The sequence below is a fragment of the Xiphophorus couchianus genome, chromosome 10 (genome assembly GCF_001444195.1).
Source record: "Xiphophorus couchianus chromosome 10, X_couchianus-1.0, whole genome shotgun sequence".
Taxonomy (NCBI): domain Eukaryota; kingdom Metazoa; phylum Chordata; class Actinopteri; order Cyprinodontiformes; family Poeciliidae; genus Xiphophorus; species Xiphophorus couchianus.
This window is the reverse complement of record NC_040237.1, coordinates 10,370,976-10,386,251: the sequence shown is the minus strand read 5'-3', so window position 1 is coordinate 10,386,251 and position 15,276 is coordinate 10,370,976. Positions and strand designations below refer to the sequence as shown.

General features: G+C 37.1%; 1 protein-coding gene across 1 annotated transcript in view; it reads right to left on the bottom strand.

The window, feature by feature from the left end:
• etv4 (ETS variant transcription factor 4) overlaps positions 1 to 11,677 on the bottom strand; it is a 37,514-nt gene extending 25,837 nt beyond the window's left edge. Inside the window, exons 1-4 of the mRNA XM_028029423.1 lie at positions 11,453 to 11,677; positions 10,872 to 10,962; positions 10,682 to 10,729; positions 835 to 888 (exon numbers count right to left, since the gene is read on the bottom strand). Coding sequence (XP_027885224.1) covers positions 835 to 888; positions 10,682 to 10,729; positions 10,872 to 10,962; positions 11,453 to 11,509 — 250 coding nt within the window. The 5' untranslated portion in view covers positions 11,510 to 11,677. The remainder of the gene's footprint in view (positions 1 to 834; positions 889 to 10,681; positions 10,730 to 10,871; positions 10,963 to 11,452) is intronic.
• Between the last annotated feature and the right edge of the window lie 3,599 nt (positions 11,678 to 15,276).

The following is a 15,276-nucleotide window of genomic DNA, read 5'->3' as shown; positions in this document are numbered from 1 at the left end:
ATTGTTAGGACGAACAACAAGAAAGGAAAACTCATTCAAATAGCAGCTCAGTTGTAGGGCCAAGGAATTTGCTTTTCCATTTTGCACCTTCCGATGTGTACAAAGGGACCACCTTTGTACCTGCACCCTGAATAATTGTGTACTGGTTTCCTGGACTGTGACCCATTCAGCTTTTCAAAGGTATGCAAATGAACGACGGTGGCGCGTATCGCTGGGATCCAGATTCACTGGATGACTGGGTCATTAGGCCTTCTGTCTCTGTATAGTTTTGCCTGGCAAAGAGGTTACTGTAACATCAGTGAGTTATTGCTTCAGGAGTCCTCCCTTGGTTCAAAGCTGACCAGAGTCAAATGGATGAATGTGAAAAATAATATGAGCAATAACTTAGACCAATACTAAGGTTTATCCTGCAGCCACGCACAATGAGGAAGACAGTTGGGAAAATAATTCTTTATAACACTTCAGAGACAACGAAGAGACAGAAAGATTTTTAAAATGTTCCAAGTTGTAGGTAAACATCAACACCGAAGTCCAGCTGTTTGTTTCAGCTTCAATTGACTTAAATACCATCATTACATCTGGAAGAGTCTATTTCTATGCCTATTTGTAGTCCAGGAATATCAACAAGAGCCTAAAACAAACACGTTCATTCTCTCATGTAGTTTGGATTGCACTCTCTTCATTTTATCTCTTTTGCACCTTTGTCTCCAAGCTTTTTGATGTGCTAAGTACTTACATGTTCTCTATGTTACAGCAGCTTTGGATGCAAATGCAAATTGTTCACACTTATAGTTCCAAGCAGACAGAAAAAAAACCAAAAACTAAAGTACTCACAGTTCTCAGAGTGGAAATCAGGAACAAATTGCTCGTCACTGTCAGGAACTTGAGCTGAAACGAAAACAAAAATTAACTTTAATATATTTCTTTGCACACCCTGACCTCAGTCCGCCTTACTGTCTCTGCTCTGTGAAATCTGAGTCTTGGCTTCATTCAGATGACCTCCACTAAAAGATTTTCACAGCTTACAGCGGCTTTTTCAATCGACAGATCAATTCAAAAGACCACAGAGCTCTTACACGGATACCTACACAAGCTGCACCAACCTTAGAGGGACTAAATGTGACATAGTCAACTAACAAGTTATTGAATCATACATGTAACTTTCCCACTGCAGCTCACATTTAAAAAACTGTTCATTTTTATTGTGAAATGTTCCTGTATTGGTTTCTATTTCACAAAGATATCTTTGTCAACCTGACAAACAAGGCTGAGAGCTCCAACGCTTCCATCAGCTTTCTATTTTTCTAAAACACAACAGCTTTTTTTGTATAAACACACAAAACAAAAATTGTTATTTTTTACCTGTGGGTGGTTTTTACTCTATTCTGCAAATTTCCACAGCAAAAGCTCAGGAGGGCTAAAACAGGGGGTTCAGGCTAAACCAGAGAAACCTTTCTTTGTTGGAAAACTGCTGGAGCACAAAATTCTGAGAATAGTTGGTGTTTTGTCTTCTGTGTGTATAAGGCAGAAACTAGAACTGGTAAAGTTGGTCATGAGGTGAGCGGTGACCATAAAAGAAAGTTTCCCTTTTATTTTACTGCAGAGAGATAATGGAAGAGATAACAAAAACAGAGCAAACAAAAAATAAATTAGGAATCATGTATGCGCATGGAGAAGGGGTTCCATTTTTAGCATATTAGTGTATCACAAATAAATAGATAAAGTAATGCTAACAATAAAAAACAGAAAATTTAAAATAAGTAATGTTATGAATACTACTCTACCAAAAAACAACAAAAATGACAAATTAGAGTAGTTATTTGGATACATTTACATGCACAAATATGCCTTTATTTTTGACAAATGGGCAGGAATTATTTTAAGATGTATTTCAAGGACACATAAATATGTCAGGAAATATTATAAGACCACCTTACACCAGTTTGTAAAAATAGATGAATCAATACACTGATCTAGCTCGTATGATGCTGTTGCAGTGGTGTTGAATTTCAGAGGCCCTGATTAGGCACTCTTCCACAATGAAACTCATCACACTGAATAAGCAAAGCTGGCGAGGCCAAGGCCAGGTGCAGCAGCACTATTGCACCACCTTCTAATTCAAAATCCTATTCATGATGATCTTTCTGGAGCTTTGGGCTTTGTTTTCACCATTTCATTAGGAAAAGCCTAAATTATTTGTCACCATCCCTTTAGTATTGTGAAGGGCAAGGCCATTTCATTGAAATAACAGCCAAACCTTACATACTGTTTAAACCAACAGCAATTTGGTTTGGGAATTTGAATAGTGCTGCAGAAATCTTGGGGTAAGTTTGGAAAACATGCAATAAGATCACTAATTTACTTACTTACTGTGTTTAGATTACAGAAAACAGAAAGTGTGTAAAGAAAACTTTTGTATTTCAAATAAATACAAAAGCAATCATTTTTGCTCTTTTGTCTTATTATCATTCTGACATTTTTATGACATACTCTTTAAGTTACCAGTACTTGCTATACATTTTATGGCTTAATGAGCTGAAATGCTGTTCACAAAACAAGTTGAGTTTTAGGATGAATGAAAATTCCTTGTTTCTTACATAATTTAAGGTTTTTCTTGCATAATTTAAGGTTTTGGTTACTCACATTTGGTGTGTACCTTAGTATTTAATTTGTATTTTGTATTCTTTTGCACTTTACTTACTGTGTGTTATCTTTGTTTTTTGCCTGGGAGCTGCTGGTAACTTCAATTTCCTGAGGGAGTCTTCCCAAAGGATCAATAAAGTACAAGTCTAAGTCTAAGTCTAAGTCTAAGTCAAATAAACAAAACGTGCACATTTAGTTGAAATTTAAGTTTTTAATCACAAGCAAAGTAAATACATCTCACATGCTCAGGCTCACATCAATTATTAAAATCTGGTAAAATCTGGTAAACCTTTTATGTGTGGGGAGCTAAGGGCATTTTCCTGAATTTTTTAAGAGCACATTAAAATGGCAAAATTTTACAATTGAAATATGCCAACACTCTTCTACCAGAGTAGAAGAGGAAGCAAGTTGTTAATTGCTTTCTATAGCATGTCTTTGTTCAAGATGAAGGCTTAAATGGACTTGCTGATATAGACTTTATGGTGGACTACCGACACTGATTACTGTCTAGCAGCAGAGTCCAGAATGCATTACAAGCAGTGAAATCAGACCAATCTCAATAATTAAAGCAATGTTTTTCCCCCCAGTAAAGCCGTTCCTGATAATTCTGTTACAGGGACTACACTTTATAACTCATGTAATGCCATTCATTCCAAACTCCATGCAAAGGTGCAACTGCAACAAACTCCACATTAAATGTTGACTTCAGTTCAGTTGACTTTTGGAGCAGAGCATAACACTCTTTCTGCCTCCACAGTTACGAAAACAAGATGTCTGTGCTTCTTTTAATTAATTCCATCTATATTTCCACTTAAGATAACTTATTTTATTGGTGCGTCTGAAGTATTTGGAACTATATTTTTTTGTGGTAAGAGAGTAGCCCGACATAATCAATCTGTCTTTTTCTCTAAAAATGAAAATAAATTAAAGCAATTCAGAGTAAACAAACACTTCTGAAGTCCATGACACATCCATGACTTTGCAATAATTGCAACCTCACCAGAGAGGCAAAAATCTGACCCAGCCAAATTATTTCTCTCCCTTCTGCCAATATTTGGATTTCCAGACAATGATACACAATGCAGAAACCAAAACTCGCAGACAGAGAACAAAAAGAGGAAATAAGAAATTCAAATCCACTTTCATGTCGTCACACTCCTTCCTCTGCAGAGGAAACCGGATGACTCCGCTCTGCAGCATGTTCTGATAAATCACATAGATTTCTTATGTAACGCTGCATCCTGTGATTTACTATATTATAATGATATTATCTCCTTTTAAGTTTTTAGTCCTTTGCCCTCAGGGGAGGCCTGCATGTGACAGAGCAAAGGCCAGTATTTAGTTCTGCAGGCCCACCAATCAATCACTTCCACTAGTTTCAACATGTCCAAAACAGAACACACTGGATCCCATAAAATTAAAGGCAGCAGAAAAGAAACGATGAACTTCAGACATTATCGCAACCTCTACTGTCTGTGTACTTTCCTTAGTTTGAATGTGTGTGGAGGGGGCACACACACGTGCATGCTTGTGTGTGTGCGAGCATGCACGTGGATCTGATTTGTTTCCAGGAACACCCCGTCAGGAGCTTTCAGATGCAAGTCAGCACAAGAAGAGAAGTGTGTTTATATGAGCCCAGACGCATGTTCTCCCAGATGCTTCCAACCACCTTGAATAACTTTTTTCCCCTCTTTCCCAGCAGGAGATCCTGGGAGGAGTCAAGCAGCCAAAGTCATATAAACCTAAAGGCCAAAATGAGACAAGATGTGACAAGTTCCTGAACTCTTGCCTTTCAGAACTTCGCCCTTTCCGTTTCTCTCTCGCTTCCTCCCCTATTTGGTGAACAACAAGAAGAAAAAAAAAAAAAAAAAGAAAATCTCCCTCTAGCTAACCAGCTTTTACAACTGCGGTGGATCCGTCACAACTGCAATCAGTCATGATAGGGTCTTTAATTAATGCAACAGGAAAGGAAAGGTCTTAGCCGGGGGAAGCTGAAAACAAGCCAGTACTTAGGGTTAAATAACGCTTTGATAGGGTTACACTTCCATCTCTCTGCTTTCTGTTGCCTTGATCACTCTCTAAGACTCAACAATAAGCCATCATACTATTTGTGAGTTCAAGACATTGTATCCTTTAAAAGGCTGCTTTGTTCAATAATAGGAAATAATGACTTTTAAGCATCAGAAAGATGAAAAGAGCATGTTATTACTGGATTTAAAGTGATTATTTCTTCCATTGAAGGCATTAAAATAATACTTTTTCCCCCCCTTTGCTGTAAATGACCTAATCCAAAGCTGAGATAAGCCATGAAGTGGTGGAAAAAGGGTTTTTGATCTTTACTATAAGTGATAAATCAATAAAATAAAATACATAATCCAACTTATAACTCAGAATAAATTCAAACTGTTAAAAAAAATATCAGTGCTAAATTTACTGACAACAACTATTATCCCCAAATTTGAAGGGCCAAACTATTGGCTGCACATATTCTTTCCAAGAATATTTTTGATAATGAAAAGTTAATGTAATTTTTATCTGCCTCTGGGAACAGTAGTCATTGTATAAATAATCAAATTTCAAAAAACAGGGATCAAAACTGTACTAAGTTTTGTATTTTATAACTCCTGTGCAATGCAGATGACATACTGACCACTAATGATCACCAAGAAAATCTGTTATTTTATATCCATAAGGATAAGGATGATTTGATAATTTGCACAAATGCGACATGCAATTCTCAGTAACTGTACTATGAATAATAAAGCCAGTGATTTTTGATTTTACTATAAGGATATTGGATGTAATGTGGGATAAAATGTCGTTCAAATATGGCAGACATATCTTGATCTACAAAAGTCATAATATAGCTACAAAAAGGTGGTTATTTATTTAAAATACAACATATCTACAATTAGAGTAATCACTGTGAAAAACAAGGTTAGAGGAAATTTATTTTGAGAAACACAATAAAACAGTCGCAATTTGGAGTTAGCCAGTCTTTATGTCAGCTATTTCCTTTAAGGCTTTTTATGTGTTCTAATCAGGGATGTCACAAGCAATAGAGGCATCTGTATTTGCAACTTTCAGTTAAAAAGTGATTTTTTTTTTTATCTGAACCTTCAAGAGAGGTCTACAGACACCTTTGAAGTGACACCTATTGTTGTAGCTTTATGACTCTGGTCTTTGTCTGAGTCAGATGCTGGTGTGAAGTTTTCAACACTGCATGAGAAAAGGTGTAAAAGCCAATGTGGATGCTGCACTGTTTTCCCCTTAAGATGGGCTGAGTTCAAATGGCGCAGACACTTCCACAAAGTCTGATCTCTGTTGCTTAACTTTACTGATTTGCCAGTGAGCTGTGAGTGACTCATTCTCAATCCATTGTGTTGTTTTATACTACCATTGATATTTTATTATCTTTAGAAACAGGGAAACTGCCCCAGAACATATTAAAACTGCTGCAAAGGTTACAAACTCCTCCAAAGATGTGCTTCAAACTGATTTATTCACTCACTTATTTAGCAGGTCAAATCAGAAAAAAGGGTTTCGTATATTATACAATTAGAAGTAATGGTTTTAATTGCTGCACAAGACACAACCTGCTCGCAAAACTTCAGGAAGTGTAGCCGACTTAAACTGCTTGGTATGAAGTTGGATTCACAGTGACACCAGATTAATCCAAGACTGTTTGGATGATTAATGGGAGAGGAAATAAAGAGCTACAGCTCTGTTTTCAGTCTCTTGTTCTTCAGGAAACATTGGATCATTTGAAAATTGAAAGAGATTAATACTCCTTGTCACTGTTTGGTGTAGTTGATGATTACCTGTAAAATCTCACAAGAGTCATAGCTGGCTTTATATAACAAGTTCAAATGGTTACAAACACTGTTTGGAATGTCGTTAGGATGTGTTACATATTAAAGCCCAAAATAGTCATTTAAAAGTATCTACTTATATGCAAACATGGCACAGACTTCCTCAGAAAGGCAGTGATTTAGGTAATAGGTTAGTGTGCAAGCTTTTTGACTTTGGTATTCAAACATTTTAAAAACTCTTCTGCTTATTAATAAATTATTTGGTCATAAATTCTTAAAACTCCATTAAGTCTTTCTCTCTTATTAAAAATGTATACATTTATTGGGATTAAATCACTTTTAAGTATGGAAGCATAGCAAAAGGATATCGAAATGCTTATGTCAAATGATTTTGAGCTCAGCATTGGCAAAACCCTAACCCCAACAGGTTTGAATTTTTAGAACATCTTTCACATATCGACCGTTTTAGTCACCAAAGCTTTTAGAAGATATTGATTCATTGTCGAGGAGCTAAGCAGAAGTTTCTTAAGAGTTGGCCTGAATGGACATTAACAAAATGCTGCCTTTGATCCTCAGAGCAGGGTGTCAAACTTCAGTCCTCAAAGGATGTTGTCTTGCAACCTTTGGATGTGTCAAACATCCAACAAGCCTAAATCAAATGATTTGAATGACCTCCTCATGCACTCACATAGTACAAAGTCCTGCTAATGGGCTAATTATGCTTTTCAGGTCTGCTAACATAGTTCGAACTATGGCTCCAAAGGACTTTTTTTCTGACATTTATCAAATTGTGTCAAGTTTCCAAAATGTTAGTCAGAGTACGGAAAGGAACGCACTGCTTGAAATCTTCTAGGGGGCACTGTAACTGCATTTTGCCACTACCAATGAATATATGCATAGATATATGTTCCTGATTGGAAAAATATTTTTCATATGCAATTTTTTCAAAGTTTTGAAGATATAGTTGGAATTTAGATGTATTAAGCATCCCATGCTGCTACAGACCCACCCTACAGCCAAAAACCCTAGTTTAGATAATATCAGAATATGTACGTACAGTGTGGTTGCAGACCAGGTTAACGTCAGTCAGGGAAGGTTTGAGAGTCAAGTGTTATCAGTGAGAATAGCAGTTTAAAGTTTCGTGACAAGAGTTTAAGAAGTCTGTCATCAGCTAAGGCCCAGATTGTCTTTGAAAAACTGAAACTTTGCTAAACTCTAAACTCCCAAAGCATGAAGAGGCATGTGGCGAACCTCAAAATTAGGGGTTTGGTTCAAAATGGCCAACTTCTTCTTTGTTTTAGGGCAAGTCTCTAAATAATTTTTGTTGTATGATCTTGGAGAGCTCTAGACGAATACCAATTTTTACAGCTCTTGGTAAATCTGGTGCAAGGGATCCCAGCTTAATGTGCACTGTGGAACATTTTTTCTATTCTCTCCCCACCCCAATCCTTAGTAGGCTTTTTTTTTCATCCACCCTTAATGCTGTGCAAAGATTTAAAGACTGTTGAAAGTTTTAAAAAAATGCAATTTATTTAATTTAACACACATTAATAATATTATTTAAATCTGAATATTATTGTTCATAGTTCTGAACAGGTCTAACACGTAACAGTTCACATCTAATCATGAAGGATTTCAGCCTGTTTTTCTGCAGTGATCTAGCCTCTTCAACATACAATTAGTCTGGCTAGCCATGGAAATGGAAGATAAAAATAAAACACTTGCAATTAATTTAGCTTTTGCACTGCTTTTGATATTTGGTTCTAATTTTCATACCTATGCATTAAACCGGTCCAGTGGGGTATAACCTATAGGGGGTGCTGTAGAGGAATTATTCACTTTTTTTGCACTTAATACATGCACATTACCAATGCTAGCACAATTTTTCATGAATTTTGGGGAATGTTGAGGCCTCCAGGAATGCAGTTCTTTCAACAAAAAGGAAATGGAGGAATAAAAAACATATGTAAGAATGATATAAGGGATTGCAGTATATTTAATAATCTTTTTTTCTACCCTGGTGACAATTAAAATATATAAATTTTTTCTGTCTCTAATTAACAAATTTTTTTTATGAGTTTCAGGACTCAACAACGGAATTTCATTTTATAAAAGACAAAAGATCACTGGACATTTGCAGTTCAACAGGTCACTTGAGTGTACCAGGAAAAAATTTAATCTAAATTGGCCCCCACACTTTTGTATGAGATGTGAGAATATTTAACTAACATCTGGAAAAAACTAAAATACAGTAAATTTTAGTTTATAATAATACATCAGTACATTAGAGTTTATTACATCATTATGAGAAGGAAAGGGGCTAGTGAAAAAATAGCAAAGCATGATAACGAAAGTGATGTACAAATTGACAAAGGTGCACAATAACCCCCAGCCTTTAATTCATCTTCAGTGTAGGTATTTTCTAAATATAAACCAAACGTATTAACGGAAACTCTATGGGTCACAATGCATAGACATGTGCTTTCAATTAAGACATGAGGTGAGCACAAAGGATCAGTCTCCTATAGGCACAAGAATGTAAAACAGCCAGATTCATCACTGTGCAAGTGAGACAACAACAGTTTGAAAAAAAAACACGTAGAAGGAACTTTAAACAGGACTCAAGAGTCTGATGTGGTTCACATTTGAATATAAATGTCAAAACTGAGCGGCATTCACCCTTTAAATCTCCACATCAAAGCACATCAAAGCAACAGACACAGCAAAATTTACACCTCAGACTATGGTCCTCTTTTACACACATCCACAGTCTCAGTGCTGATCACTGCTTGGGTCCAGATCACCACAACAAATACTCCAAATGACCCACATCTTGTGGTATTTTTCCTTCCCTCCTCACAGGCGGCATAATTACTGTATTACAGCTCACGTCAGCGGCGCTCTTCTTAGGTCAGCTCAGTGACAGTTGTCTCTGACTGGGCCTCATTTCGTTGCTATGTGCGTTTGAGTGACATAAGCCAAACAGGCAGTTTGTTTGCATTGGCTGCAGTTTGGCACGCACTTCACATGCCAACATGGCCAAAGTAGGATGTGCTCGAAGCTAATAATGTCCTGTCTGTGCTCACTTGGGCCGCTTTTTCTTTAGTAGGGAAAACGAGGGATTGTGGTTTGTGAGTGTGCGTGAGCAGAGCTGGCCCAAGATTGTATGGAGACCTAAGCAGAAGGGGCTTCTTGGTCTTACTTCCAGCTAATTCCCATGAAAAACCCATACATGTAAAATACTTAATGGACTTAACTTATAACACTTTTCTAGTGACACCAACCACTCAAAGCACTTTAACACTATGCATCTCACCCCCCCTTCCCCTGCACTCACTGCAGAGTGAGAAAGAGTTCTACATGTGAAATTAATCATTTCTTTAAAACAACATGTGAAGTATTTTGTGTAGTAACAATTTAGCAGGTATTTCACATGTGTAAATGTTATTGTGTCCTTACGTATGAAACACATGGATGAAAACTTTCTGGATTTGATAGATGTTCCTTTGTGTTTCACATGTAAAACATTACGCAGAGTAGTAGGCACAAAATACATGGGGCACACCTGTCATACGTCAAATGTTTACATGTTAGCTTGAGAAATGTAAAAGAAAAACATTTTTAAATGTGAATTTTGGTGTAGTCATATTGTGATCATGTTACTTAAACATGAAAGCATTGTGTGTTTCATTAATTAGGAGGATCAGAAATGCAAAATTATTACTGTTAACACAGCTATCAAACCATATGTTTAGGATTACATGCCAATTGTGAATGAAGATACATAAATACAAAAATATATATGTTTATTCACAGTTTTTTTATTTGTTTTATAAACTTAGCCTCTATTTTTATATTTATACTTAAATTTATACATTTAAATGTTTAAATTTAAGAGCATGCTAAGTTTTTATAACCTACAGCCCCAAATAAAAAAGCAAGGTTTGTGTGAGAAGTCAAGCTTTTTTAGTTTGTGTATGTGTCCGGCCAGCCCCATGTGTGTGTGTGTGTGTGTGTGTGTGTTGGGGGGGGGGGGGGGGGGGCACATCAGAATAGGATATATCAGTCTCCTAACAAGACTGACTCAGATCAATGCCTAAGCACTTCAAATACTCAAGTTTTTGTGTCAAACATTCAATCAGTTTGCATGATTATCACAATCAGCACAGATAAAAAAAAAAATACAATAAAATAAAATTTAAAAAAAAAACACTGAGAAGTCTCACCTTCTGTGAGCCAAGTCTCTTGTAGTTGGCTTAAATCCTGGAAGAGGTCTGTGTGAAAACAGAAAAGAAAGACAAGAGTGAATATTCCTCATAGAACAGAAAATAATTACGTTTCACGCTCTCACACACTGACATCGTTTCAGCTACTGGAAGCCCCAAATCCAAATCTGTTTGTTTCTGCGTCCTTTACCTTCAGATTCCTGAGGGGGTAATTCTGTGTCCATGAATTTCCTTTTTGCTGCCATCAACAGTCTATTTAGGGGCCCATTTCCTTGCGACTTCTGCAAAAGCAATAGATGTTAACAGAATCCAGTCGAGCACTTCAACAACAGAAGTATCAAAACAGTTCGCGGCGGTCATTTACTGTCCACCTATTGGGCACATCTGACCGGGAAATGACATGAAAGCGCATAAAGCAGCAATATGTTTTGGGATGCATATTTTAAAAGGACTCATCGTGCCTATACAATATCGCATGTGTCAGTTAGGGGGTGTGGGGGGAACCTTTTGACCAAAAATAATTATTTGAAGCAAACTAAACCAGCAAAATAAATTGACAATAACTTTTAAATGCGCACAGGCGTAACTTAGTGGAGGCGTTTTTCCTTCCTGGCAGTTGCAATCAGTGCAGACAAACACTTTTTCTATCGCAACTCGTGCAGACGCGACGCGAACACGAATAAAGCCGCGACAAGCAGCGAAACAACAAGGCAAAAAAAACAAAAACACATTTATAGAATAAAGCAACAAAAAGCGTTGAGACATACGTACATTTGCTAAAGGGTAAGGCACTTGCTGGTCCAAATATCCATCCATCTTATAATCCATCCGTTTAACCGTTTGCGGTCATTTGCGCTGAGTTGGAGTGGGATCCACGCAGGCTGCAGGGAAGAGGAGGGAGCGCTGTTTGTGAATGGAGCTGCGTGGAGGCTGCATGCATAATGAGCTCCATTCACAAAAAATGCCGAGGGGAAGTGATGGCGAGTGATTACCCAGCGGGCTGCGGCCCTCTTTACAAATCTCTTTTGTGCACATGCGGGTGTGTGTGTGTGTGTGTGTGTGTGTGTGTGTGTGTGTGAGTGAGTGATTGCGCGTTGATTTCACAAGCAAATAAACAACCACTTTTCCCCCGCATTCATTCATCAAATAACGCGACTTTTACTTTTTTTTTTTTATTTACATAACAAATCGCCTTTCTGATAGTGAGAAATACGGAATGATTGCATTTTGCCGACTACATACATTTTTTTTCAATATTTCTTGCCACGTCTGCCCCGGGTTTGTTCTTGGAAACAGCCAAGTCCAGAAAGTGTAAAGAGAAACAGATGTTGCGTTCACGTCGAGACCCCTACCCCCCACTTCATCTGAATTTTGATCAGCTTTCGGTGGAACAGATTTGAAAGTGTGGAGTGAGCTGTTATTTCTGCAGCAGATCTAATTTTGGTGAGACTCGTTCTTCCAGGTCGGCTCCACTGGACGGCTCTGATTGGTGGGTCTCCTCTGAAGGGCTCGAATTTCTCGCTTTTGTCCGGTTGAATTCACCGACTTCTGAATGAAGTCTCGGTTCCCAGTGTGAGCCAATCAGATACCTGATCGTCGGGGTCCTAGCAACGATGGGCGGGGCTGGCACTCGAGCAGCCAGTGAGCTCTGAGCAGACTGTGGCTTTTTCTACTGGATTTTCCAGTTGTTTTTCATTCACAAAAAAGGAAGAGGGGAGCGAGAGAGAAGGAAAAAAAAAAGTCCATTCATAAAAACTTGCCCTGGCATGGAAGGCTTAACATGTTTTTGTCGCCTTTGCATGGGAAAACTCAAAGAATCTCCTGTTATTTACCTGCTTTCAGGTCCCTGGCTCTGTAGTTATTGCAAGCTGTTATCAGAACGTTGGAAGAAAAACCTTGAACATTAAACCTGACTCCTAGAAGCACAGGGATATGCATTCTCCCATTTTTGTGGCTTAAGTCTACCTCACAAGAAAACCACAGCATTTAAAATGCTTATGGACAGTTCTTGTGTGAATGGGGCCCAGGACAGCCCTCTCCTTCTGCCCCCTGCTCCCCATATACGTCTCCGATCTCCAAAAATAACCAAAGTAAATACAAGAGAAACTTTTTAAATGATGTATTCTGGCTGCATATACAGGAGTAATCACTGGAATCTTGTTTTGGTGTGTGTGTGTGTGTGTGTAGAACCATATCATTTAGATTCTGTCAGTAACACATTTTCCTGTCCTATGACATGATGGTGCCCTTGGTGCTGACCCACACTGAGCCATGAGTGAAAGCACATTCCAAGGTTTTATGCAAAAGAGCAGTGAAATATTTCCAGCTTGTCCAGCTTTGTACCTGTTTCAGGAGCTTCTTTTTACAAATAAAAAAGAAAAGGAAAAAACAACTCAGAGAGAATCAGGGTGACTCCAGAAAGTTTTGGGCTTAGTGGTTGAACTGGGGCCCCTTAGTCTTGGTGTGAACACCGAAACCAGAAGGCATCAAATTATTTCATAAACAAGAGATCTTTATTCTCGTAAGAATTTGTTTAAACAAATTCAAATTCTTACAAATTTGTAAGAAGGCATTTTTTTCAAGTAGATAAATGCCAAAGTTAGCTATGTTGAGAGGTTCCAGGAAAAAAAAAATGTCAATAGTTTTAATAACTTTCAACAAAAGAAAGATAACTTTGTTTTGTTGATTTTGAAAAACTGGCAAACAAACAAATAAATGTTGAAAGTCTTTGGACGTTAGTCAGAATCAATATTGTGTAATAATTGCATTTTTTCCTTCTGGAAAAGGACATACATGTTTTTCTTTCTGGACATACATGTTTTTCCAAAACATATGTCGGAAAAACAAGAAAAATAATCAACAAAGAATTTTATTTAAATGGAATGGGAAGAAAACTATCTGCCGAAACTGAACAATTAGCAGAAAAAAGATGCCGCAATTAGAAGGAACAATACTGAGTTTAATTAAAATTGTATTTTTCTGATAAGTTAGCAATACCTGACAAAAATGACTTTTCCTGAACCATTCACACGTACAAATAGGACTTTCTGGAAAGAGGGAAGCAGTGAATTTAGTCAATAAATTTAAAGGACTGGCCATTAATTCCTACTGGCTCCCTCTTCATGGCACCAGTAGAGAGAAGAGTTCAGATTGAATTTGCGTTCAGTTTCAGCTATGACTGAGATTCAGAGATATTTCATGAAGTACGTTAGGACCATCTGTTTCTTACCCTTCCTCCTTTCCCATCTGCACTGTACAGATTACTTCCTGTTTAATGATATTTAGATGCCCATTTAGATGTATATTACAGGCTATAAATATTGAATCAGATATGTTCTTTACAACTATGGCTGATGCATTTCCCTACAGTGCAAGGCAGATTTAAAATAAATGGAATTATGTTTCTTCTAAACTATGTTTCTTTTACAGAAATAAAACTTGTTTTACTCAACAAGTCCAAGATTATTTAATCTCAGCAACATTCCTTCCTCTTTTGGACTATATTGACTTGATGTTTATGAATTCACCTGGAGAATATATTAAGAAATTCTATTGTTGCGCACTTTTTTGTGGATATTATGTTCACTATTGTCATTTGTATGCAGCTGCTCGTCGTCCCTCTCTCTCTGTTTGTATACAGTCACATGTGCTCCTTTATATATACTGAGACAACTTACTTGACTGTTTTTATTATTATGTCCCAAACCTCATTTTATGCTTCCAAGAATTTCAAATAAAACAAATGCCTGTTGCAGATCTCAATAAGGTTTTATATGGTAAACTAAGGTTATTATTATTACTTCATACCTCTTTCAAAAACTCTGCTGTTCCTGCCTGAGCTGATGGGAAAGCTGCAAACAATGTATTGACTACTTTCAAGCTTTTTATGGGCACTCCCAAAAACTGTTTTCAAATGTCAAACGGTTATAACCTCCTGTACTTCTGAATTTTGAATGAACTGTGATTAAACACATTTATTGCGAAACTGATTTCCAAACTTTTGCTAGCCAAGAAAATAATCTAAAGAGGATATTTCTGTCCACTCTTTATGCTTTTTGGAAGCTGTGTGTTCCATTGCATCTGCTGTAAAATCTATTGCAGCGTTTAAGAAGAAGACATTATAACATAGCATCGTAATATGAGTTAAACAGTGGTAACAGTGTAATGATGTGGTTTCAAGACCTGAAAGACTTGCTTTAACCATTGGAGCCATACACTTGGCCCTTTGGTGAAAAAAATAAATGTAAAAAAACCCTAGTTAGAGTTAAGTTGTACAGAATAAAAGTCACATTATGTGTGTATAAAAGTCATGAAACAATGTAAAAATGGCCTTGATTATTCCCAAAAAACTTGGCCTTTTAAAATGGGTGTATACACTTTGAGATCCTCTGTAAATTATTTTTCTTTGTGTAAATAATTTCTTTCAGTGTTCAAACTAAAATCACAGCATCAGGCTAAAGTGTGACTAAAACTAATGCACATATGAGTAAAGAGCCTGACTAAAACTGAATTAAAATCTAAACCAAAGCTGTCAGAACTGTGTGCTTTTGTATTTGTTGAGTGAAAGTCAAAAGCAAGCAGAAAGCCTTTTCCAC